General features: G+C 47.4%; 1 protein-coding gene across 1 annotated transcript in view; it reads left to right on the forward strand.

The window, feature by feature from the left end:
* LOC144608493 (hemicentin-1-like) overlaps positions 1-27,335 on the forward strand; it is a 259,005-nt gene that overhangs the window by 169,907 nt on the left and 61,763 nt on the right. The window contains 14 exon segments of the mRNA XM_078426331.1: positions 4,867-5,054; positions 5,930-6,026; positions 7,604-7,765; positions 10,265-10,378; positions 12,134-12,336; positions 13,430-13,511; positions 14,634-14,765; positions 16,666-16,815; positions 18,104-18,263; positions 19,529-19,653; positions 22,510-22,693; positions 24,353-24,450; positions 25,050-25,325; positions 26,630-26,823. Of these exon segments, the coding sequence (XP_078282457.1) occupies positions 4,867-5,054; positions 5,930-6,026; positions 7,604-7,765; positions 10,265-10,378; positions 12,134-12,336; positions 13,430-13,511; positions 14,634-14,765; positions 16,666-16,815; positions 18,104-18,263; positions 19,529-19,653; positions 22,510-22,693; positions 24,353-24,450; positions 25,050-25,325; positions 26,630-26,823 (2,165 nt within the window).

The raw sequence follows: 27,335 nt of genomic DNA on the forward strand, positions 1-27,335 counted from the left end.
TCCATCTGTCATGGCCTGACGCCCCACCCACCCCCACCTCTTGTTTTCAGCTTTCTCTCCACTGCAATAAGGAGGGTTTCGACCCAAACCATTGCCTGTCCATTCCCCCCACCATCATCGGCGGTCACTCGAAGCGAGTATGACTGTCCTCTTGTAAAGGACGCCTGTGCGTGACTTTGTTTAACGTGGGGAGACCGGTGCACGGACAGCCACCACACGGTCCTTGACAGATCTGGGTCAGGATCCAGTGGCATGGAGTCCAAGACCACCGGGGACCCTTTTCTGCCGCAGCCTTCATCCGCCTTCCCAGCCGGTGTAGACGCCCCACTAAGGTCAGCCATCATCCTCCGCCTGTTCCACCGCTGAGGTCTTGGTTGGATCGCTCTTTGTCAGGGACCTCCCCCTCGACCTTTCCGCCACGGGTGACCCTACCAGGAGCTTAGCTCCAGACGGCATCGCTCTCAGGATCTCAGGACCACACGAGCTTCTCCACCACGACAAGGTGACCATCCATGGAGAAGATTCTCCCCACAGAGGTTGGCTGACCTGCTGAGCTCCTCCAGCACTTGTGTTTTAATGGAATAACTGGTATTTTTATTGAAAGATTGAAAGATGTATTGACTCTGACAAATTCCTCAATGAAAGGATTGGTATCTATGACAAAATAATGACGTTGACCCCTCACTTCGATGCACAGTTCACACGATGCTGTTGACTGCTGAACATCAAGTAATCACATCCCAGCTGCTTCTATGACCACCTGCAGTCTGCTTCAGCTGTTCACCACATAATTTAATTCATGCATTTTATTTTTCAAACTTTGATAATCTTTTTGCAATAAAATCTGTTCATTTGAAATAGAAGAGCATATAATAATTAACGTTTCAAAACGTATGAAAATCTAGATTTAATTTTTTTTTTTTTTTAACCACCACAAAGCAAGACTGGTCTTGATTATGGCCATGAAGCCAATCTCAAGGGCTGGGAAAATCATCAGGTTTCTGATCGATTCCATTACTTTGCCAGAGAAACGCAGGGAAATTCCAAGCACATGTGAGGAATTTCCTGGCCGCTGTGGCAGTGTGGACAACTTGTCCGATAGAAAGACCGTGGGGCTCCCCTCTCAGCGAGGAAGGGATATGGGCCAGACCCAGGATAAACAAGCAACTGGAACCAGAATGGGTCTTGTGTTAAGGTTCATTTCAAAGCAGGGCCATGAATCATTGCACCGTAGGGGGTGAATTCTTCGTGCACCATTATCGAGAATTTATGGAATTGTAAATGTATTTATTTATTCATTTAAGATGCCAGTAAACAAACAAGAACACAGAACCTTAGGAGCTCAAAAGAATCTCGCTAAAAGATGTGCAAAGCATGAAGTACAGGAGGAACTCAGTGGGTTCGGCAGCATCTGTGGAGGGAATGGACAGACAATGACCTTTCTCCTGACTTTATCCTGACCTTTCTTCAGCACGTTCCTTACCCAAAAGATGCAGTGCGGTGAATGTTAAAGTAAATCACTGGCTCATGCTGGAGCCTAGATAGTTATTCATCTCATTAATTTGAAGACGTAGGTGCCGACAGGAAAGATTACTGCAGATATTCGGTGTGAGGTTTTGAGGGCTTTGCTGCTGATGATTCATCTCTGAATATCGTCAGGGGTCATCGAGAGTTGGGAACATTTCATAAGTATATTTATGCTGAATCTACTCACGACCAGGAGGTCTGCCACTGAACTTAGCATGTTTCAACTGAAAGGCGTTGAAAATATTCTCAAACACAAATTATGTACAAGGTTGTTTAAACCTGCAGACCCTGGAGTTGGGAAATGGCTTTGGAGCAGTGGGAAGTGTAACACTGCCACCAACGGGAACATTGGTGACATTGTTGTCCAGCTCCACTGAAGTCATTGGAACTGAATTTCAGAAATCAAGAGCTGAGAGGAATTCATTGTCATGCACTGGGAACGGAACATTTAAATCCTTACTTGCTGCAGCTTAACACAATAACATTAAAGCAAAAACATAAATATTTATACAATAATCAATGCGACCTTTACCGTGTCGTATCTCCGTTCGCGCAACGGCCTAACATCGTGGAGTCGGCGGCCTCCAGCTGGGATCGACCTCGAAGACTCCGGTCGCAGGGCCTGGACTTACCATCTCGGAGGCTTCGGCCGTGGGCCCTGCAGACCGCAACATCGGGAGTTCGCAGGTCCCTGGCTGGCGACCGGCTTTTGGGAGCTCCAGCCGTAGCAGCTTCGACCGCCCCGAAGCACGAGGCACGATCAACCCGCCCGCAGGCCCTTCATCACCCTGCGTGGCCTGGCCGCGGCACTTTACATCGCCCGGTGGGGGCTCAGGACTCTCATCGCCCTGCGTGGCTCGGCCGCGGCATTTTCCATCGCCCGGTGGGGGCTCAGGACTTTCTTCGGCCTGCTCGGCTCGACCCTGGGACTTTCCATCGCCCGGTGGGGGCTTCAAGGGGTTGTGAGCCTCGATCGCCTCGTGGCGCCACGGGAGAAGAACGAGGAGGAGATAAGACTTTGCCTTCCATCACAGTGAGGGTATGCCTAGAGCAATCACTGTGATGGCTGTTTTGTGTAAAAAATTGTATCTGTGTGTCTTGTGTTCTTTAATGTCTACTGCCGGACCCTGACGTGAGAGGACGCTGGCGTTGAGTATTCGCCGCTTTTCCGTCAGGATAGTTTGTCTGTTTGTCTGTTTGTTTCTATGTTAATTGTATTTGTAAAGCGCTTTGTGCATGTGTTAAGGCGCTATATAAAATAAATATATTATTATTATTATTATTAATAATACAAGAAATCATCACTTATACTGGGTAACCAGACCACAAACTGAAGTATGTATTACAACCTATAAAAAGTCCATTGTGGTTTAGTGCTGAGGTATGGTCAGGGTTATGTAGACTTTCGAGATACAGCGTGGAAACAGGCCCTTCGGCCCACCGATTCCGCGCCGACCCCGTACACTAGCACTATCCTGCACACTAGGGACAATTTGCAAGCCTACCGAAACCATTTAACCTGCAAGCCTGTGCGTCTTTTGAGTGTGGGAGGAAACCAGAGATCCAGGAGAAAACCCACGCGGTCACAGAGAGAACGTGCAAACTCTGTACAGACAGCACCCTTGGTCAGGATGGAGCCCGCCCGGGTCTCTGGTGCTGTAAGGCAGCAACTCTACCGCTGCGCCACTATGTTGCGTTATTGTTGTGCAGGGTAGTTCGAAAGCCTGACAGATGCTGAGAAGCTGATCTTAAACCTGGACGTCACAATTCTCAGACTGCTGTACTGTCTTCATGATGGTAGCAGCGGGATGAGAGCTTGGCCAGGGTGGGGTGGCTCTTTGACGACAGGAGCTGCCCTTTTGAGATTGATCCCTTCGATGGTGGGGAATTCAGTTCCTGTGATGGACCGGGCGATATCCACAATCCCCTGTATTTTCCTTCATTCAAGTTACTGAACCTGGCTGTGATGCAACCAGTCAGTGTGCTCCTTGTCGTAGACCCGTAGAAGTTCAATCGATCATTTGACTGGAAATGTACATACGGAGCCACGTTGCATGTTGTAGCTATTTTTGCAGATTCATACCCCTCCTTTGATGTGCCACCACAACTCCAGTTTGGCAACTTGCGATTGCAGCTGACCAAAGCAAATTTGAGGGAACACTGCACAGTAAAATGTGCTCAGCTGAGAATTTGTTCTTGATCAGTCATACATATGGCTTTCACTGGAGCTGGGAATCCTGACCAAATGCTTATTTACTCCCAGAAGACTGGCTGGCGTTGGGGGCAATTAGCTGAAGCACCAGCCTCCTAAAGACAATGCAGCCTCTTGAATAAAACCAGCAGGCAGGTTGCGTTCAATTGATGATAATCCTCTGGGCAGGCAGTGCTTGTGTGCACATCATGTCCTGTAGTACCCTAGCACCTGACAGTAAAACCTGAGCTGTTCAGATGTTCCAGCTCTGGGCCCCATCAGAGTTGCTGCAGTTTGTTTATGGCTGAAATACTGGAGTCCCACAATGGACCTGCCAGTGAAAATCATGTTGTACAAATTGATCAGTGCAGTATAACTACAGTCATCTGCTAGCCCAGTGTTTGCATATCATGATGGTTCGGCATCTGGCTTCCTGGTCTTCCTTTAAACTCCCCGCACTCCGTTCCTATGTTCAAGGTAACCCCATTCCCCGGCTTCCTTTAAGCTCGAGGCCCTGTTTCCCAGCTTGAATTGAATTGAAAATACAGCATTGGCAGCGGGCCCACGCTGTCCATCAATCACTTGTTCACTCTTGCTCTCTATTATTCCACTTTCTCATCCACTCCTGACACGCAAGGAGGCAATTTCACAGAGGCCAATTTACCGACAAACCCGCACGTCTTTGTGGTGTGGGGGGAACCCAGAGCACACAGAGAAAACCCACACAGTCACATGGAGAACGTGCAAACTCCACACAGACAGCACCCGGGATCAGGAATTTACCTGGGTCTCTGGCACTGAGAGGCAGCAGCTCTACAATCTGCACCTCTGTGCCATCTCATAAACTGCCAGGTTCATTGGAGAATTTATTACGCGACTGTGTAACACCTAGAAAGACATGAATTAATAATGTGTTGGTGTATGAACGGGAATAATGTCCAGTAGTCCAGATTATCCACCATCTGGCATAACCAGTCTCCCGGGTGCCGATTAATTGAGTTTCACTAAATTTCAGACCAAATATAATTGTTTCATTCCTCTTGTCTTTTCCTCATGAATCCCAACCATTCCTAGTTACAAGAATGAAACATTATTATTTGTGGCCTGTCTTTTGTAAATCAGTAACCGTCTCCTCTCACCCTGTCTAGTCCCCCCCACCATTCCTGCAGAAGGTGACGGGTTTGGAGAGGAGATTGCGCTGACTGTCAACGAAACAATCCAACTGCGTTGTGCGGCAATAGGGAGCCCGGAACCTTCCATTACCTGGCTGAGAGACGGGCAACCCATCACTACAGATCGGAGGCATCAACGTCTCGATGGTGGCAAAATTCTCCAGGTGAGACCTCTGCAGATCAGACGAATAATTTTTGCATTGTATGATAATTTAATTGAAGATATAATTACATCCGGAAAACCACGTCTGAAGAAGGGTCCCCACCAGAAACGTGGCCTGTCCATTCCGTCCACAGATGCTGCCTGGCCCGCTGAGTTCCTCCAGCACTTTGTGTGTTAGGGAGGCTCAAGATTCCAGCATCTGCAGTTCCTTGTGTCTCCTGGGAAGGATTGACAAGATGGACGTTGAGGGACAGTTTTCCCAAACTGGAGGAACTAGGATGAAGCAACATATTTTGGGTCGTCTAATGTCAGCAGGACATGTACGATATGACATGATACAATAGAACTTTATTCATCCCAGCAGGGAAATTGATCTGCCAACAATAATAAAAACACAAAATATGTGAAACATGAAATTACAGTGACGAGTGGAAAGGATTGGGGATGTGCAAAGATTGTGGGGTGGGGGGGGGGGGGGGAGGGGGGTAGGGGGGGGAGGGGAGTCAGTCTCAGTCTACCCCACGATAGAAGGGGAGGACTTGTACAGTTTGATAGCCACAGGGTGGAAGGATCGCCTGTGGCGTTCTGTCCTGCATCTTGGTGCAACCATTTATTGGGGTCTCTGGTCCCGTGAGCAGGCAGCTCTACCAGCTCTGCCACTGTGGTACAGGATTTGGTACAGATTTGCAGAGGCCTTACTGAATGGCAGAGCGCATGAGAAAGGATGTAGAGAGTGCTCCTGTTTTGTATGTTCTCACAAAGAATGTACCTGCTGGAGTCAGACCCAGTCAGAGGTTTCCTGGTCCTCCATTCCATGAGCTATGCCGAGTTGTCTTCCGATTGACCGACCCGCTATGTTTGATTCTTCTTCTGCAGATTCACTCGGTGCAGTTATCTGACACAGGTGACTATCTTTGCATCGCGGAAAACCCAACGGGATCTACAGAGAGACGTTTCAGTCTCCGCGTTCAAGGTAATGGCCTTTGCTTTTTGAAAACCTGCTTTGTACTTTAGAGACGCAGTGTGGAAACAGGCCCTTTGGCCACCGAGTCCGTGCCGACCGGCAATCAGCCTGTACGTTAGCACTATTCCACACACTAGGGACAATTTACAGAAGCCAATTAACCTACAAACCTACGTGCCTTTGGAGTGTGGGAGGAAACCGGAGCACCCGGAGAAAATCCACGCGATCACAGGGAGAAGAGCTTAACAGGTCTCGCAATGTTGAGACCGTGAGTCTTTGGTGGAGGGGCCATACTATCAGTATCAGGAACTTAACAGACCCTGTGCTTTTAACATAGAAAACCATCCTAAAATATATTTCTGCAGCACAGGAAAAATCTGGACCCAATGCCAACGTGATGACGTTTAGGGAGTGTATTTAACGTACTAATATTTAATCAAACATATCAATTCAGGGAATTGGGTCTTCCCATTGCAATGCAGTGGTCCCAGATGTACAGAGCATCTATGAAAAGCTTTTCAATTATGAGATATTTTGCACCTTTAGTTTTTTCATCCCTACTTCCCTTTCTGACATTCTTAATTTTATTAATACCATGCCAGCAAGTTTCCCTGAGCTTCCTGCATCTTCACCAGGAGCATGACTTTTCACCGGGATGTTACCTGTGCTTGTGGGCTTGAGTTATAGGGAGAGGTTAGATAGATAGATAGATAGGGTGGAGCTTATTCTTTGGGGCATAGGAGGCCGTGGGTGACCTTATTGAGGTGCACAAGATAAAGTGAACGCTCGCAGTATTTCCCCGCAATATTTCTCAGTATTTTAGGATTCTAAAACTCAGAGGTCATAGGCTTAAGATGAAAGGGGATTTAAAATGGACCTCATGGGCAACTTTTTCACTCAGGGGGTAGGCCATATCTGGTAGAGCCACCAGAGGAAGCTATAGAAATGGATTCAATTATGATTTTTAAAAGGCATTTGGACAGATAAATGGATAGGAATGGTTTAGAGAGCAGCCAGATGCAGCCAAATGTGGCTAGCTCAGTATGCATACTTGTCGGCATGGACAAGATGGGTTGAATGGCTTGTTCTCATACTGCACAGGTCTATGACACAATCTAAGATGGACAGATACAAACACATAGTAATGACTCAATTAACCATCTCGTTACACAAGATATTTTCTAGTAATTTATCTATTCTCGACCTACATCTGTGCCATGAAATCACAATATTAACAACGGCAAATACATTTGATGCCTATTTGTTGTGGGTTAATATTGACCTTTTTGAACAAATCATTTCCTTCTCTCCTGAGATGCTGCCTGACCTGCTGAGTTACTCCAGCATTTTGTTCATAAATGAAGGTAGGACGTTCTGATCACATTGATCCCCTGGAATGTGGAGGCCTGTGTCGGTGCCGGGACCAGGCAACCCTGATTCACATCTTGCTTCTCCCTGTGTAGAAAGGAACTGCAGATGCGTGAAGAAGGGTCTTGAGCCGAAACGTCGCCTGTTCCTTTTGTCCAGAGATGCTGCCTGACCCGCTGAGTTACTCCAGCTTTTTTGTGTCTCGCTTGCCCCTGCAGTGCCTCCAGCGGTTCTCGGCCCCAATCCAGAGAGCGTGAACGTTGTGGTGAACAATCCCGTTTGGTTGACGTGTGAATCCCGGGCAGTCCCTGCAGCAGACGTTACGTGGCACAGAAACGGAGTCCCACTGCAGTTCAGCGCTGACATCCTCTTCCTTCCAGGTGACAAGAGAAGTCAGAGCGGGTATGGGCAGAGCAGAGTCTTTCGCCTCTCGCAAGGTCACATGTTACAGGAGTAGAATTAGGACATTAGGCCCATCGAGTCTACTCCGCCATTCAATCATGGCTGATCTCTGCCTCCTAATCTCATTTTCCTGTCTTCTCCCCATAACCCCTGACACCTGTTCTAATCAAGAACTTGTCTATCTCTGCCTCAAAAATATCCACTGACTTGGCCTGCTACAGTCTGAAGAAGGGTCTCGACCCGAAACATCACCCATTCCTTCTCTCCCGAGATGCTGCCTGACCTGCTGAGTTACTCCAGCATTTTGTGAATAAATGGCCTTCTACAGCCCTCTGTGGCAATGAGTTCCACAGATTAACTACCCTCTGACTAAAGAGGTTCCTCCTCACCGCCTTTCTAAAAGAGCGCCCTTTAAATCTGAGGCTGTGACCTCTGGTCCTAGACTCTCCCACCAGTGGAAACATCCTTTCCACATCCAAGTCAAGTCGTGCCATTTTGGAGGCTATGCATAGCCCTCCTCCAATTCATGATGTCACTGAAGAAAGGTCCTGACCTGAAATGTTGGCTGCCCATTCCCTCCACAGATGCTGTATTTAGGGAGATTCCAGCTTCCGATTTTCATTTTAATAAATCACGAGGGTAATAGATAAGGTGAATGCACAAACTCTTGTTCCCAAGGCAGAGCAATTTAAAATTAGAGGGCATAGCTTTAAGTGAGAGAGAAATATTTAATAGGGATTGTCCCTGAGGGACAATTTTTTTCACCAAGATCATGGTGCCAGAGGATGTGATTGAGGCAGGTACAACATTTGGTGGACAGGAAACATTTAGAGGGATATGGGCCAAATGCGGGTAAATGGGATTAGCTTTGATGAGGCATCTTGATTGGCATGGACGTGTTAGGGGCAAAGGACCTGTTTTGGTGCTGTCTGTTTCTATGACTTTAATGGACCCCAGGTGGATTTCACTGGAAGATGTGTCGTCCGTGTGGCCATCATTTGTTTGGTCACATCGCTTCCTGTAAATTCCCACTGATCGGACTTGTAGGTAAAGCGTTGACTGGGGTGCCAGGAAATATTCAGTCCGCAGGGAACTGTACACAGTGCTGTGCCTCAGGAAGATAGACAATAGACAATAGGTGCAGGAGGAGGCCATTCGGCCCTTCGAGCCAGCACCGCCATTCAATGTGATCATGGCTGATCATTCTCAATCAGTACCCCGTTCCTGCCTTCTCCCCATACCCCCTGACTCCGCTATCCTTAAGAGCTCTATCTAGCTCTCTCTTGAATGCATTCTGAGAATTGGCCTCCACTGCCCTCTGAGGCAGAGAATTTCACAGATTCACAACTCTCTGACTGAAAAAGTGTTTCCTCATCTCAGTTCTAAATGGCCCACCCCTTATTCTTAAACTGTGGCCCCTTGCAGCATGTTTGTTCTGTGGCCCCTTGCAGCATGTTTGTTCTGTGGCCCCTTGCAGCATGTTTGTTCTGTGGCCCCTTGCAGATGCAGCATGTTTGTTCTGTGGCCCCTTGCAGATGCAGCATGTTTGTTCTGACGAGACATAGTTTTAAATGAAAAGCCTACCCGACTTGCGATAAATATAGTTTTTAAAAGCAAAGAAGTGATAACACGACTCATTCTCTTGAATACGGAAACTTCACGTTCCTCTGTAAGCACATCAGAAGAACATCCAAAGGTTGAATCTCAATCACAAATGGCTCTTGATTAAGTTTAGTTTAAATGTAAAGATACAGCATGGAAGTCGGTCCTTTGGCCCAACTGGTCCACATTACCTTCGATTACCCATGCACACTATTCTACTCCAGAACCAGGGGATTGGTACAGTCTAAGAATAAAGGGGGGGCCATTTAAAACTGAGGTGAGAAGAAACCTTTTCACCCAGAGAGTTGTGAATTTGTGGAATTCTCTGCCACAGAAGGCAGTGGAGGTCAATTCACTGGATGAATTTAAAAGAGAGTTAGATCGAGCTCTAGGGGCTAGTGGAATCAAGGGATATGGAGAGAAGGCAGGCACGGGTTACTGATTGTAGATGATCAGCCATGATCACAATGAATGGCGGTGCTGGTTCGAAGGGCCAAATGTCCTACTCCTGCACCTATTTTCTATGTTTCTATGTTATCTCACTTTCTCATCCACTCCCTGCACATCAGGGGCAATTTACAGAGGCCAATTAACCTGCACGCCATTGGGAAATGGGAGGAAACTGAAGCAGGTGGTCACAGGGAGAACGTGAAAACCCAACACAGATTAACCCAGGGAGCAAAGCACTGTTCCTACAACTTAGCAGAACAGATTATTCTAGTTGTCTCTTTGGACAACAGTAGCATGATCTCTGAAGTCTGGTCTCGAACCGAAACGTCACCCATTCCTTCTCTCCAGACCCGCTGAGTTACTCCAGCTTTTTGTGATACCTTCGTAGCATGAACTCTGATCATTTCTTCCCATTTCCATTCCAGGTGACCATGTCCTTCAGATTCCCAGAGCAAAGTCTGAGCACAGCGGCCAATACACCTGTGTTGCTGCCAACGCAGCCGGCAGTGATGAGAAGCATATCCACCTCCACGTAAACAGTAAGTTCCATTGCCCACGTGTATGTGGGGAGTAGATGCTTCACGGGACATGGAGAGACCAGCTGCTGTAAGAACAGCACTAATGACATCCGTAAACAACATGCACGCTCCTAGTTGGGCCCATCCCAGTCAGAGCCCCAGTAAAGCTCTCCGTACAGACAGGATGAATGAATGAATGAGTGAATGAATTAATGAGTGAGTGAATGAATGAATTAATGAATGAATTAATGAGTGAGTGAATGAATGAATGAATGAATGAGTGAATGAATGAATGAATGAGTGAATGAAGGAGTGAATGAATGAATGAATGAATGAATGAATGAATGAATGAGTGAATTAATGAGTGAATGAATGAATGAATGAATGAATGAATGAATGAATGAGTGAATGAAGGAGTGAATGAATGAATGAGTGAATGAGTGAATGAATGAGTGAATAGGTGAATGAATGAATGAATGAATGAATGAATGAATGAATGAATGAGTGAATGAATGAATTAATGAGTGAATGAATGAATTAATGAGTGAATGGGTGAATGAATGAATGAATGAATGACTGAATGAATGAGTGAGTGAATGAGTGAATGAATGAATGAATGAATGAATGAGTGAATGAATGAAAGAATGAATTAATTAATGAGTGAATGAATGAATGAATGGGTGAATGAATGGGTGAATGAATGAATGGGTGAATGAATGAATGGGTGAATGAATGAATGGGTGAATGAATGAATGGGTGAATGAATGAATGGGTGAATGAATGAATGGGTGAATGAATGATACTTTATAATCACATGTGACATGTCATGGTGAGATTCTTTGTTTTGCGTACACAAGTACACAAAGAGTTGCCACATACAGGGCTTTGACAAAGTTACAAAGTATTCCATGGTGGAGAGGCATCAGCATCACAACTGATGATCATTGGGTGGAGTATGATGGTCCTCCAGGTGAGTTCTTACTATGGGCCTTGTGATGGCTGAAGCTGATCCTGGAGTCGCAGACTTTATGTCCGTTCAGGTGGGCGCCCGTGCGTGACAACGTTTACCGTGGGGAGACTGGTGCAGGGACATCCACCCCTGCACTGAGACAGACCCTGGTCCATCGGCATGGACTCCACCTCGGTTGGGAGTCCCTCCCAGCTGCAGCTTTCTCAGCCATTGTGATGCTCCACCCACCTGCCGGCCGCCATCTTGCTCGGTCTGTTTCAACGTTCAGCTCTTCTTCTCGGGCCGCGCTTTGTCAGGATCCCCCTCGACCCGCCCACCAAGGGTCATAGACCCTGCCAGGAGCACAGCTCCACAGGGTTTAACTCTTGGCATCTCAGGCACACGTAGGCTTCCGCAACGTCAAAGTGGAGACCCTCAGAGAAGGGTACATCAGCCTAATAACCTGATTTAGACTTTAGACTGTAGAGATACAGCACGAAAATGGGGCCCTTCAGCCCATCAAGTACGTCTTTAGAATATGGGAGGAAACCAGAGCACCTGGAAAAAGCCCACGCAGTTACCGGGAGAACGTACAAAACTTCTGTACAAACAGCATCTGTAGTCAGGGTCAAAGCCAGCACTGCAAGGCAGCAACTCTACCACAGCGCCACCGTGCCGACCAGATGCTTACAGTTAATCTTATGGATGAGGAATGAGAGAAGGATAGATCTAAGCCAGGATGTGGAAACTGCTTTGGATGCAACTGTTTACACTCACAGATGGTATTTTAATTGTTAGTCAATGTCTTCTAAATCTTTGCTTCAAAGCCCCGCCCACCATCAAGCACGTTGGCGAGCGACACTCGGACACCATCACGGTCCGTGTTGGGGAGAAGGTCGCTCTCAGATGTGAGTCCGATGCTGTTCCAGTTCCTACCATCGTGTGGTACATGAATGACCACCAGCTGCCATTTGGAGATGTCCCTCACATCCACCCCGAGGGACAGACGCTCCACATTGAGGACGTTCAGGTAATGTCTGTGTTCGGTATTTCAAACATGAACTATTTGCCTAGGCCTACCCGATCTCCTGGTTTATCTCCCCCTCCCATTCCCACTTTGAACTTTCCGTCCTGGGCCTCCTCCACTGTCAGAGTGAGGCCCAGCGCAAATTGGAGGAACAGAACCTCATCATTCGTTTGGGCAGATTACAACCCAGCGGTCTGAATATTGATTTCTCTCACATCAAGTAACCCTTGCTTTCCCACTCTCTCCATCCTTCCCCCATCCTGGTTTTCTGACCAGTTTCATTGTCCTCCTGATGAAATATTGCTGATTGTAAGTCTCCTTGTCACCATCCCCTTTGATCACCTTTTCACACCTTACTATTCCATATCTCTATGTCTCCCTCTTCCCTGAGTCTGATGAAGGGTCTCGACCTGAAACGTCACCCATTCCTTCTCTCCACAGATGCTGCCTGTCCCGCTGAGTTACTCCAGCATTTTGTGACTATTTAATTGTTATTTGTTTTGCGTGGATTCATGATAGTTAGCATGGACATAGTCAGAGAGCTGTACCGCACCGAAACAGGCCCTCCCGCCCACCTTATGTCTGTCCACAACTCTTTTCAAAGTCAATTTGTATTATTATTTGCGGGTAATGTCACCTCACATTTGAACCTTGGTTGAACATTGTTATAAAAAGGACAGGTAGTTGAGGCAGGTGCAATAACAACATTTAAAAGACATTTGGACAGGTGCATTGGATAGGAAAGGTTTAGAAGGATATGGGCCAAACCATGAGCAAATGGGATTAGCTTAGGTGGGGCATCTTGGTTGGCATGGATGAGTTGGGCTGAGGAACCGGTTTCCCTGCTGTCTGACGTTATGATGCTTTTCTGGTGTCCAACATCTCACAGCTTCTTGGAATAAATCTTGGAAGACTGAGTACAACGTACTGACATGACTACCCCATTTTATTGTTTTGTAAGTTTCTGATTAATTTTTTGGCACTTGTGTTTCTGAATGATTTTTGTGACTGAATTTTTCCTCTTACTCTTTCAAACTCCATGTACTGGAGCTACACATCCTTCATCTAACTCTATTTTGGCTTTATCTGGTTTCAGGTTACAGATTCTGGACAATACACATGTAAAGTCACGAACTTGGCAGGACATATGAAAAGGACCTTCCGGTTGAGCGTCCATGGTAAGGACAGGGTACAAGTGGAGTCTCAGGCACCTGTTTAATCTGTGTGTAGGAAGGAACTGGTTTAAACTGAAGATAGACACAAAATGCTGGCAGCATCTCTGGAGAGAAGGAATGGGTGATGTTTCGGGCGAAGACCCTTCTTCTGACTGAGAGTGAGGGGAGGGGGAGGGGGTTAGGGTTTACAGTCTATGTTTGGGTCGACAGTCCCTGTCTCTGTTTGATCTGTGTATTGGACTTAAATATTTGTAATCAATCTTTTCGGTTGCTTCATCAGAATAATGAACACTGAGAATTGGAACCACAACAAGATGGATTCTGGAAGCAGACAAAGACCCAAATTAGTTTATTTATTGTTGCCTCCTTCCAGTTAGGACATTGGTATCCCAACTTACTTGTTGGGGTGTAGGCAAACCCCACAAAGTGAGAGTGTAATGGAGTGTGAGCCGTTAGAATGGACCAGCTCATTTCTCTTCCCTGGTCCCGGCAAGCTTAAATGTCTATGCGTTCAAATATGCACGAAGCCTAGAAACATTGAAAAGTCCGGCCCATCCGGTCTATTCATTCATTTAGTACAAGTGAGACTGGTGCTCTATCTCAATATCATGTTCCTGCTCTCCCTGAAATGCTTGATGCCTTCTCTGTCTCAACATCATCTGCTGGACTGTGACATGAACCTTGTATCTCGATAGTGCACATCGATAGTGGTGTTTAAGAGGCTTTTAGATGGGCACATCCATATGCAGGGAAAGGAGGGTTCTGGATCACATGCAGGCAGAGGTGGTTAGTATAATATGTTGGCATCATTTTCAGCATGAACATTGTGGGTCAGATGACCTATACCTGTGCAGTACAGTTAATGGCGTTAATATTAATCCCCTTTTTTGGGTGAAGGTTTTACAGCCTGGAACACAGGACATGCTGTGCTACAGAGGGAAAGCTTCTTGTCTGTTCCTGTGCTGTAACGTCCTCTGTTCTAAAGATTTACAATAGCAACAAGTTGCCAAGCAAAAGTTGAACAGGGCAAAAGTTCAAAGGAGCTTCAAATGGTTGGTTTCTGACTTGATGGGAAATTCTGAAGTTGTTGCTCATCGGTCCATCTATTCTTCTCTCTTGTTTCAGCCCCGCCGACGTTTGACGAGCCTCAGCAGGAGGTGGTCATTCAGATCGCTGGCAGTGCCCTGGTCCTCTCCTGCCAAGCCTCGGGGGTCCCGTCACCCACCATCACCTGGCTGAAGGATGGGCAATCAATAGGTAGGACTGGGCAGAATACCTGTCAGAGAGAAAGACCAACAGTACGTACAATCATGGTCTACCCTGAAAGCTCGCAAGAGTCAGTGAAGGTAGACACAAAATGCTGGAGTAACTCAGCGGGTCAGGCAGCATCTCAGGAGAAAAGGGATGGGTGACGTTTCGGGTTGAGACCCTTCCTCAGGCTGATGTCAGGGGAGGGGGCGGGACAAAGATAGAATGTAGTAGGAGACAGGAAGACAGTGGGAGAACTGGGAAGGGGGAGGGGAAAGAGGGACAGAGGAACTATCTGAAGTTAGAGAAGTCAATGTTCATACTGCTGGGGTGTAAACTGCCCAAGCGAAATATGAGATGCTGTTCCTCCAATTTGCGCTGAGCCTCACTATGACAATGGAGGAGGCCCATGACAGAAAGGTCAGACTGGGAGTGGGAGGGGGAGTTGAAGTGCTGAGCCACCGGGAGATCAGGTTGGTTGAGACGGACTGAGCGGAGGTGTTGAGCGAAACGATCGCCGAGCCTGCACTTGGTCTTGCCGATGTAGAGAAGTTAACACCTGGAACAGCGGATACAATAGATGATGTTGGAGGAGGTGCAGGTGAACCTCTGCCTCACCTGGAAAGACTGGGTCCTTGGATAGTCAGTGAAATGCTTTTTGAAGTTTGAAATACAGGATGCAAGTTAATCAACTTGGGCACAACAGGTTCCACAAGCAACACCGAGATAATGCCCAAAATACAATGTTCACAGAAATACTCCAAAATATTTGAGCTATAAATCTTGGCAGGATCATGGGGATAGTGCAGTGCAGTGGTGCAGCGGGTAGAGCTGCTGCCTCCCAGCGCCAGAGACCCAAGTTCGATCCGGACCTCGGGTGCTGTCTGTGTGGAGCTTGCACGTGCTCCCTGTGATTACTCTGGTTTTCTCCCACATTCAACAGACGTGCGGGTTTGTAGGATAATTGGCCTTTGGGAAATTGTCCCAGGTGCGTAGGGAGTCATGAGAAAGTGGAATGAAATAGAACCAGTGTGAACAGACGATTGATGGTCGGCTTGGACTCGGTTGGCCGAAGGGCTTGTTTCCATGCTGTATAGAAACATAGAAAAATAGAAAATAGGTGCAGGATTAGGCCATTCGGCCCTTCGAGCCAGCACCGCCATTCAATATGATCATGGCTGATCATCCAGAATCAGTATCCTGTTCCTGCTTTCTCCCCTATCCCTTGATTCCGTTAGCCCTAAGAGCTATATCTAACTCTCTCTTGAACACATTCAGTGAATCGGCCTCCACTGCCTTCTGTGGCAGAGAATTCCACAGATTCACAACTCTCAAGGCGAAGAATTTTCTCCTCATTTCAGTCCTAAATGGCCTACCCCTTATTCATAAACTGCGACCCATGGTTCTGGAAACTAATCTTATCTATAAACTAAACTAAACTAAACTAAAGGAAATCATGGGCTTGGGGAAAAAAGAGTTGCATGCGACTATTTGGAGGGTCCGTAAATGAGCCTGGACAGGCACTGTGGGCTGTGTGGCCCCCTGCTCATGGATCTGGTGGATCATGGGATATAGGAGTAGAATTAGGACATTTGGCCTCTCTAGCCTGCTCTGCTATTTGATCATGGCTGATCTATTTTACCCTCTCAACCCCATTCTCCTTCCTTCTCCCCATAACCTTTGACGCCCTTACTAATCAAGGTACTTGTTTATACCCTTACGCTCTTTGATGCCCTCACCAATCAAAGTATTTGTTTATGCCCTTGCACCCTTACTGATCAAAGCACTAGTTTACGCCCTTTGACACCCTTACTAATCAAGGTGCTACAAAGCAATGGGGTCCGTGTTCCTGTTGACACTGCTGTGTTTCCAGTTCCTTTCCCTAACGGTGCTGTAACCGTTTTGACAGAGCACAGCAACAGACTGGACTGGCACCTCCTGCCTGGTGGCTCCGGACTACAGATGGCCCAGCTACAGCCCTCCCAGAGTGGGAACTACACCTGCCTGGCGAGGAATGGCGAGGGTGAGGTTCGCCGGCATTACACCCTCATCGTCCAAGGTAAGACACCCACGCTCATTCACACCAAATAGGAAGCTCTCCACAGCCAGGGCTGGTTCTTTTATGATGGGATCCTCTAAACAGTTACAAAGTAGGCCTTCCATTTTTTTTTGGAATTTTAATATCACAAAAGATTTCCAAAGTTTAATATATATGGACAATAGGTGTAGGAGTAGGCCATTCGGCCCTTCGAGCCAGCACCACCATTCAATGTGATCATGGCTGATCATTCTCAATCATTCTCAAGAGTAGGAGGTCACGCCTTTAAGCAACTGATAGGATAACGATTGGCCATAGATACCAACAGCAAGAAACAGTATGCCTACCAGCACCATTCTGTCTCCAGATTTAAGCCCTATCCAACTGTGCTGAGAAGGCTGGTAGCCATGTTGGTAAAGGATGACCTGCATTAATGTAACACCTTTCATAACCTCAGGATGCCCCAATCTGCTTTACAATCAACCACGTATTATTGAAATGTGGGAGATGTAGCAGGAGGTTTGTGCAGTGTAAGGTCCCACAATTTGATAAAGGTCAGACAATGTATTTTACCCATGACCACTGAGTAACAAATAAAGGAACAGCACCTCATATTTCGCTTGGGCAGCTTGCAGCCCAGCGGTATGAACATTGACTTCTCCAACTTTAGATAGTTCCTCTGTCCCTCTCTTCCCCCCCCCCCCTTCCCAGTTCTCCCTCTATCTTCCTGTCTCCACCTATATCCTTCCTTTGTCCCGCCCACCTGACATCAGTCTGAAGAAAGGTCTCGACCCCAAACGTCATCCATTCCTTCTCTCCTGAGATGCTGCCTGACCTGCTGAGTTACTCCAGCATTTTGTGAAATAAATACCTTCGATTTGTCCCAGCATCTGCAGTTATTTTCTTACAGTACATAAAGGGTGAACTCTCCCACCTTCTGTGAAGTGCAGCAGTGTTTTCACTTGGGATTGCCCTGGCATGCAGGCCTGGGCTTTCTGCTGAAGTCTCCGGCGTGGGACTAGAGAGGCGAGGAGCTGCCCACTCAAATACACAGAACGGGACTCGATGCAGCAGACTCAATGGGCCGAAGGGCCCAGTTCTGATCCTATGTCTCATGGTCTTATGGACTGAGCTCAATGTGATGTCTGCCATTTCATTGTCCAAAACCAGTTACTGGATGAGGGGCCCAAAATATTAAGTGAACATGAAACTCTCCTGCAAGATAAAGTATCGAGGCATCACAAACGTCACCGAGAAGACTTAATTTTTGATTTTGAAACTGTTGCTTATTGATTATCCTCCCGACCAGTGTCGCCGAGTATCCTGGGCTCGGAATCGCCAAGTGAGTATGACGCTGTGGTGAACGAAGATGTGAATTTGGAGTGTGTGACTTTGGGGAAACCAAAACCTGCCCTAAAATGGTTGAAGGACAGTCAACCATTGGAAACACTTGGCGAAACACACATTGAGTGAGTGTGCTTTTTATTTCTATGTAATTAATGCTGAAAGGCATTGTCAGGGTGTAACTGGATATCCCGTTGATTTGTTTTTGTTTTAGTTATACAAATCTTAATTTGAAAAAATATCACTTTTTTGATATTGAACGTAGATAACTCCACTGGGCCTGTGGGCTTGAGTTATAACGAGAGGTTGGGAGCTTTTTCTTTGGAGCATAGGAGGCTGAGGGGTGCCCTTGTTGAGGTGTACAGTTGCAGAATCAAAGGTTGAAACTCGATCACAAAGTGCTCTCGGTGAAATTTAGTTTAAGTTTAAAGGCACGGCATGGAAACAGGCCCTTCGGCCCATCGAGTCCACGCGAACCCATTGATCACCCATCCACATGAGTTCTATGTTGTCCCACTTTCCCATCCACTTCCGACGTGTTAGGGCAATTTACCGTGGCCAATTAGTCAGCATCCCGCACATCTTTGGGGTGTGGGCATAAACTGGAGCCACCCGGAGGAAACCCAGACAGGTAGCACCCGAGGTCAGGATCGAACCTGGGTCTGTGGTGCTGCGAGGCAGCGGCTCTCTACCAGCTACGCCACTGGTCAAAGATATTGCAAAGAGAAAGCACAAAGCTCACAGCTGTCTGGAAATGTCGATTGTCTTTTTATGTTGATCCCTCTACAAATTGCCCTCATTTTTTACCTGATTGAGCTGTTCCACATTGCCTTTAAAATGACTGTGAAATTAATGAGGAGTGTAGACTGCTGTTGCTAAGTGGTAAAAGTGCTCTCTCTTTCTCTCTCTCACTCTCTCTCTCTCCCCTCTCTCTCCCTCTCTCTCTCCCCCTCTCTCTCCCCCCTCTCCTTCTCCCCCTCTCCCTCTCCCCCTCTCTCTCTCCCCATCTCTCTCTCCCCATCTCTCTCTCCCCCTCTCTCTCTCCCCCCTCCCTCTCCCCTTCTCTCTCTCTCTCCCTCTCCTTCTCCCTCTCTCCCTCTCTCTCTCCCCCTCCCTCTCCCCCTCTCTCTCTCCCCCTCTCTCTCCCCCTCTCTCCTCTCTCTCTCCCCCTCCCCCCCTCCCTCTCCCCCTCCCTCTCCCCCTTCCCTCTCCCCCTTCCCTCACCCCCTCTCCCTCCCTCTCCCCCTCTCCCCCCTCCCTCTCCCACTCTCCCTCTCCCCCACTCCCACCCCCTCTCCCTCTCCCCCTCTCCCTCCCCCTTCCCTCTCCCCCTCTCCCTCCCTCTCCCCCTCCCCTCTCCCCCTCCCCCTCTCCCTCTCCCTCTCTGTAGGTTGGCCTCTGATGGAAGTTCCTTGCATATAAGGGGAGCCTTGGCCTCAGACGCAGGCAGATACACTTGCGTGGCACAGAGCCCTGCTGGCGAGGAGGCAAAGTTGTTCATACTCAACGTGATGGGCAAGTGAACAGCAATACTCAACTATCTGGGTTAAACATTACTACTTCAAACATGGAACATAGAAAAGTACAGCACAGGAACGGGCCCTTTGGACCACAATGTTTGTGCCGAACATGATGCCAAATTACACTGAACTCATCTGTCTGTACATGATCCATATCCCTCCATACCCTGCACTTCCATGTGCCTGTCTAAAAGCCTCTTAAACGTCACTATCGTATCTGCCTCCGCCACCATCCCTGACAGTGCACTCCAGGCACCACTCTCTGTGTAAAGAACCATAGTCCTCACACCTCCATTAAACTTTCCCCCTCTCTTTCCCTTACAGCTGTGCCCTCTGGTGTTGGACATTTCCACCCTTGGAAAAAGATTCTAACTCTCTACCCTTTGCCTTTCATCATTTTATATACCTCTGTCAAGTCTTCCCTCAACCTTTGATGTTGAAGAGAAAACAATCCAAGTCTATCCAACCTCTCCCTGTAGCTGAAACCTTCTAATCCAGGCAGCGTTCTGGTAAACCCCCCTCAGCACCCTGTCCAAAGCCTTCACATTGTTCCTGCAATGGGGCGATCAGAACTGTACACAATACTCCAAATGTGGCCTAACTAATGTCCAATAGAGCTGCAGCAATACCTTCTGGCACCTTATATTCAATGCCCGTGGTAATGAAGGCAAGCATACCATACACCTTTTTTTCTACCTGTGGCTAGAGATTAAACAAAGGTGCTCATCAAGGCCTCCACAACCTCCACTCTTGCCTCCCTCAATGATGGGGTTGCCAACTTTCTCACTCCCAAATAAGGGACAAAAGGTGATGTTAGCGCCCCATGTGACCTCACCCAGCCAGCAGCCACGTGTTCCCGCTCCACCAATGGCGGCTGCCCGGGCCGGGAGGAGGGTTGCTACCCAACCTCCGTCAGGCGGCGCCCAGGCCTCCGGGCCTACAGTGCCGCTTAAAGCGCCCCCCGGGCCTACCAAGGGCGGTCCCGTATGGGACAAACCAATTTAGCCCAATATACGGGATGTCCCGGCTAATACGGGACAGTTGGCAACCCTACTCAATGACCCAGGAGGGAGGAAATGGAACAAACCTGTGCTTTTTTTGTAGACAAAAAGGGGCCAGTGCATAAAAGTAGCTACATTCATCAACAATTATTTTTCCATCAATACCCACCTCTGTCTTCTGTTTTTGATTTTGTGACCAGTCGATGTCTAGCTTAATCTACTAATAACGGAAAGGTAAATTAAATTTCTAAAAATGTGATTTTCTAGTTTTTAACGTTTTAGAGTTGCTTGTACACCATACCAGCAAGTACTGTTGCAAAAAAAGTGCTATCTCAAACAGTTTTGCAAAACCTTACTTCGGAAACTGGAGATGAGCGTGGCCTGACTGATGGGGTGCTAAATTATAGTTATCATATCATCATATATATACAACCGTAAACAGGCCTTTTCGGCCCACCAAGTCCGTGCCGCCCAGCGATCCCCGTACATTAACACTATCCTACACCCACTAGGGACAATTTTTACATTTACCCAGCCAATTCACCTACATACCTGTACGTCTGGAGTGTGGGAGGAAACCGAAGATCTCGGAGAAAACCCACGCAGGTCACGGGGAGAACGTACAAACTCCTTCCAGTGCAGCACCCGTAGTCAGGATCGAACCTGAGTCTCCGGCGCTGCATTCGCTGTAAAGCAGCAACTCTACCGCTGAGCTACCGTGCGTTGCTCCCTTCATCTGGCCTCAACATCCACTTCACCTCCACCATCCTTCTGCCAACTAAAAACAACAAGCCTTCTGTAGTCCTGAGATGTGGAGGGATACATCTCCTTACGTTTAATTCAAACCTGCAGTTTGACAAACATTCAAATTCCGATCCATTTATTGATTTTTTTTTTAGCAGAATGACGCTTTATGGAAAGACTGGCTGGAAGTTATACGGGTGGACTTTGATTAATATGAGTGTCAGGGATTATGGGGAGAAGGCAGGAGAATGGGGTTGAGAGGGAGAGATAGATCAGCCGTGATTGAATGGCGGAGGACTTGATGGGCCGAATGGCCTAATTCTGCTCCTGTAACATGAACTCATGATGGAGGATTCCTACATTCATGCACTTTGTGCAAAATAAAGTCAGCATGTCCTCATCTCAGATTTTTTGGTGTGCGCTGCTTTCAATCCTCAGAAGCATTCAGTTACTGATGCAAAATAAAGCAAGAATATTACAAAAGCTGCAGGTGAATTGTTAATGTAAACCAATGATCAAAAATGATAAACCTGCCCTTGAAACAGGAGAGCGGTATGTTTACAGAGTTGGTGATTCAGCAGTGCCTTCCAATCTGTGGAATTCTCTGCCTCAGAAGGCAATGGAGACCAATTCTCTGAATGCATTCAAGAGAGAGCTAGATGGAGCTCTTAATGATAGCAGAGTCAGGGGGTATGGGGAGAAGGCAGGAACGGGGTACTGATTGAGAATGATCAGGCATGATCACATTGAATGGCGGTGCTGGCTCGAAGGGCCGAATGGCCTCCTCCTGCAACTATTGTCTATTGTTTATTGTGTATAATCTGCTTTGGTAGACCTTTGGACAACAGTTTTAGGCATTGCTTTTTGTGATAATAAACACCAGTACCTAGTCCTGTGGTTATTGATTTATTGTGCTATTGATTATTGCATATTTATCTTTGCGTTGTTGCATTAATAGGCCGGTAAAGCCGCAGCAAGTATAATTTTCATTGTCCGGTACCTATGACCATTAGACACTCTTGACTCTTGACTAAATACCAGGTCGCTGTTGTAGTCTCGGTGATACTCCTCCCTGAGTGTGAGTCTGTTCCCCTCTCTGCCCGCAGTGCCCCCGAACATCAGCGGCATCCCCGGCCTTCCCGAGACGGTCCCGGCCGTGCCGAATGCGGCGGTGACGCTGGAATGTCGGGCCGCTGGCCTCCCTCCCCCGCGGCTCAGCTGGCTGAAGGATGGCCTCCCCCTGCCCATCTCCTCCCGCATCAGGCTGCAGTCATCTGCACGGGTCCTGAGGTAAAGGTGCTGTCAACATGGTGGGAGCCCGCCTCCACGCTATGCCCTGCTTTGGGTTCTCATCGTGGTTCATACATTCTAGGAGCAGAATTAGGCCATTCGGCCCATCAAGTCTACTCCGCCATTCAATCATTGCTGATCTATCTTTCCCTCTCAGCCCCTTCTCCCCATTACTCCTGACACCCTTACTGTTCAAGAATCTGTTAATCTCCTCCTTAAAGATATCCATTGACTTGGCCTCCACGGCTGTCTGCGGCAGTGAATTCCACAGATTCACTGCCCTCTGGGTCATCTCATGCCCAGTGAAGCTTCATCCGAAGATGGCCGTGTCTTCCATGAAGACCTTTCCATTCACAAAGACTGGTTTGACCAAGGGTCATAATATAATATATGTCCATTCCTTCCACCGATGACCCACTGAGTCCCTCCAGTACTTTGTGCTTTGCACAAGATTCCAGCATCTGCAGTTTCTTCTATCACCGTTCTGGTCACTGAAGCAATAGAAAGAAAACTCTGAAATATGGCAACAAAAGACTTGGAGCTGAGTTGTGTCCAATATTTCTGTTATAGAAATTGTTAAATTAGGCAGAAATACACAGCATCTGTAAAAGACAATACAGTGCAGAAACCAGTCATTCAGCCCCACTTGGCCATGGTGATGAAAATGCCCTATCCAACTGAGTCCCAGTTGCCTGCAGTTGGTTCATATCCCTCGAAACCTTTCCTATTCTTGTTCTTGTCCCAATGTCTTTTGAATGTTGTTATGGTACCTGCCTCACCTAACTCCTCTGGCACATCGTTCCGTACACCAACCACCCACTGTGTGAAAAAGTTACCCCACGGGTTACTATCAAATCTTTCTCCTCTCACCTTAAACCTATGCCCTCTAGTTCTTCATTTTCCTTCCCTGGGGGAAACACAATGTAACCTAATGTTTCAGGTTCCTCAGCGTGAAAATCACTAGCATTTCTTACTGGTACAATTTTATTACAAATAACGGCACCACCACTTTGCTACTAATGCACAGTGGCAATTACTTTCACCTCTGAGGTCAATCGCTTTTCATCAGGACCACATTATTTCATGGAATCGTTGAGCAGTTCAGCACTGAAATAGGCCCTTTGGCCCAACTTGTCCATGGCCACCGTGTTGGGCTAGACCCATTTGTCTCCAAACCCTAATCCATATACCTGTCCAAATATCATTTAAACTTCTTAGCTTCTTCTGACCACTTTCTTAAACCACTTCTTAGCTTCTTCTTAAACCACTTCTTAGCTTCTTCTGCCAGCCCATTCTAGATATGGACCACCCTCTGAGTGAAAAAGTTACCCCTGAGGACCCTCTTTAGTCTCTCCCCTCTCACCTTTAGCCTCTGCCCTCTAGTTTTGGAATCCTCTACCCTGGGAAAAAGACTGTGAGTGTTCACTTTATCCATACTTGTCCTCTCGTGGCCTTGTAAACCTCAGTACAGTCAAAGGGACAAAGTACTAGCCTATCCAACCTCTGCCCATAACTCAAGTCTGCAAGCCCAGGTAGCATCCTGCTGAATCTCTTCTGCGCCCTCTCCCACAGCTTCTGTTCTGAGTTCAGCTTTTTCTGCTTCTGTGATAATCTGCTCTGGTACGAGACATTGTTTCTTGTTTCTCTCTTTGCGTCCAGGATCGTGGAGGTGCAGCTCTCTGACGCAGGGAGCTACACGTGTGTGGCGGAGAGTCTGGCAGGTGTGACCGAGCGACATTACCACCTGCGTGTTCAAGGTGTGTCTTTGACATTTGGACCAAAGCTTTGTGAAGAATATGAGACCATTTCATGACCAGACTTGATTGATTAATATTTTTCCACCTCACCTTGTCTGAGCCTCCCAGTTTAAGTGACTGTTTCTCCGAGTACAATAGAATACTTGGGAGTTACACACTCCCACGTCTCTTTTATTTTGTATTGTTAAACATTGTGATAGTGTCTGCCTCAACTGACTCCTCCGGCAGCTCGTTCCCTATACCTACCACCCTTTGTTGCCCCTCAAGTTCCTATTAAATCTTTCCCCCCTCTACCTCAAAATATTTCTCCCCTCATCGCATGTCTCTAAATCCCCTAAGCCTTTGATATCCAATCTTGCCCATGCGCGACTCCAGACATAAATGTGGCCAGATAGAGGGGAGTGTAGGGTTGGGGAGTGAGGGCTGGACTATAAATTCTGGTCATATTATGAATATCCTGTGGTAAAGCTGGGCAATAAATGTCAACATCAAAGAGCCAAATTGGCCCCAACATGTCCATCTTTGTTGAAGCTTTGTGCCAGGCTTAAATTGATTATCTTCTAATACCAAATGTTCTTCCTTCTTTCCATCCAACCAAGTCCCACCAAGAATTGAAAACTCCAGAGCCACGGAGGAGGTGCTGGCCAACCAAGGAACCTCCGTCACTCTCACCTGCGAGGCCACTGGCTTCCCACCCCCTCTGTTCTCGTGGTTGAAGGATGGCAAACTGCTGGTCCTCAATGAGCTGGTGACGGAGAGCCACGGGATGAGGCTGGAGCTGCCAGCGGTCAGCCTGCAAGACTCTGGCTGGTACTCCTGCATTGCCACCAATGAGGTCGGCGAGGACACCAGACACTTCAGCTTGGTGGTCATGGGTGAGTGACCTGCAAGCTTGGATTTGTGAATGGGCACATTCGTAAATGGGAAATGCAATCAGTGTTGGCAGTTAAACCATCCTAATAGCCTCTTAAATGCCCCCATCGTCTCTGCCTCCACCACCACCCTCTCTAAAAAAAACCACCCCTGACATCTATATACTAAAACTCTCGTTTGTTTGTTCCTGAACTGCAGCCAAACAATACACGATAGCGCAACAATTTTAGGCCCACCTTACTCACCGTCGTCCCTCTGGTGCTAATGGAAGAAGTTTCATTGAAATCGGTGTTATATTTTTCAAGTTATTCACGTTTTAAAGTTTAAATCTGTCTCCTAGGGAGGGAGTGGGGAAGGAAGGAGGGGGTGGAGGGAGGGTAAGGGAGGTTGGGGGGGATAGAGTAGGGGAAGGGGGGAGGGGGAGGGGAGGGGGAGGCGGGGTACAGGGAGGGGGAGGGAGGGGGAGGAGGGGGGGAGGAGGGAGGGAGGGGGGAGGAGAGGGTGCTGCACCAATGCAGGAGAGGTTTGGGCCCAACGGGTCCACTTGGTCTAGTTTCCTTTAAACGTTGTCCCTCTCATCTTAAAGCCAGACCCTCTAGTCCTTGACATTTCCACTCTGGGAAAAAAAGTTCTGACTGTCTACCCTATCTATGCCTCTCAGAATTTAATATACTTCTATCAGGTCTCCACACAACCTCTGGCGTTCCAGAGAAAAAAAATCCAAATCCTTGTAGTTCACACCGTCTAATCCAGACATTATATTATTAATTATTAAATATTCATCTGTGAGTTTTTGATTTTTTGGGTCAGTTAAGTTGCAGCAAGTAAGAATTTCATTGTTCCATTGCCAGTGTATACGACAATTAAACGCTCTTGACTTTTAACTTGTGACAGTGATAAATAATGCAAGTTCCTATTGTACTTACATTTAAGAATTATAGGAGGGTAAACGTAGTAACTCATGATCAGCAGTTTCGTTTAGTTGAATGACACAGCACGGAAACAGGCCCTTCGGCCCATCCTGCCCGCAACGACCAGTAATCCCCGCACGTTAACACGATCCTACACACACTTGGGACAATTTTCACTTATACCAAGTCACTTAACCTACAAAACTGTACATCTTTGAAGTGTGGCAGGAGACCGAAGATCTCGGGGAAAGCCCATGCTGTCATGAGGAGAGCGTACAAACTCGGTTCAGACAGCATCCGTAGTCGGGATCGAACCTGGGTCTCTGACGCTGCAAGCGCTGTATGGCAGCAACTCTACCGCTGCGCCACCTCACGGTAACCATTTTTGTTTGTAGAACCACCGCACATTTCTCGGTCAGAGACGACACCGCAGGAAGTATCCGTGGTTGTGAACAGTCCTCTGGAGCTGACGTGCATGGCAGTGGGAATCCCAGTTCCCGAAATAAGATGGCTGAAGGATGGGGCCCCTCTCAGTGGAATCAGCTTGGTGCTGAGCGATGGAAAGGTCCTCAGGATAGAACGCGTGCAGGTCAATGATTCTTACATCCATACGCCAGCTTTCATTTGCTGTCGTTTTTTTCTTGCATGAGATAGAAATACTTTGCATGCCATTGACACCTTTTAGAGGTGAGCAAAACTGAACATAATAGTCCAAGTGGAGAACACAAGGAACTGCAGATGCTGGAATCTTGAGTAAAACACAAAGTGTTGGGGGAACTCAGCGGGTCAGGCAGCATCTGTCAAAGGGCCTGCTCCTAGTGCGGGCCTCACCAACATCTTGCACAACTGTAACCCAACGTCCCAACATCTAGACTCAATTCCCTCACCGATGAAGGCCAGCATGCCAATTGATCTCGTAAAATATTATTTACATATCCCCAATGATCTAGCTTCTTCTCTCTGGGTTGGAGAATTGTAGAGATTCACCACCCTCTGCAATAAGTAGTTCCCGGACACCTCGGTTTTAGATGACTGCCCCCTAATCTCTTACCTGTGTTCCTTTGTTTGGGATTGTCCACTGGTGAAAACATCTCAACATCT

Source organism: Rhinoraja longicauda, chromosome 31, assembly GCF_053455715.1.
Source record: "Rhinoraja longicauda isolate Sanriku21f chromosome 31, sRhiLon1.1, whole genome shotgun sequence".
NCBI lineage: Eukaryota > Metazoa > Chordata > Chondrichthyes > Rajiformes > Arhynchobatidae > Rhinoraja > Rhinoraja longicauda.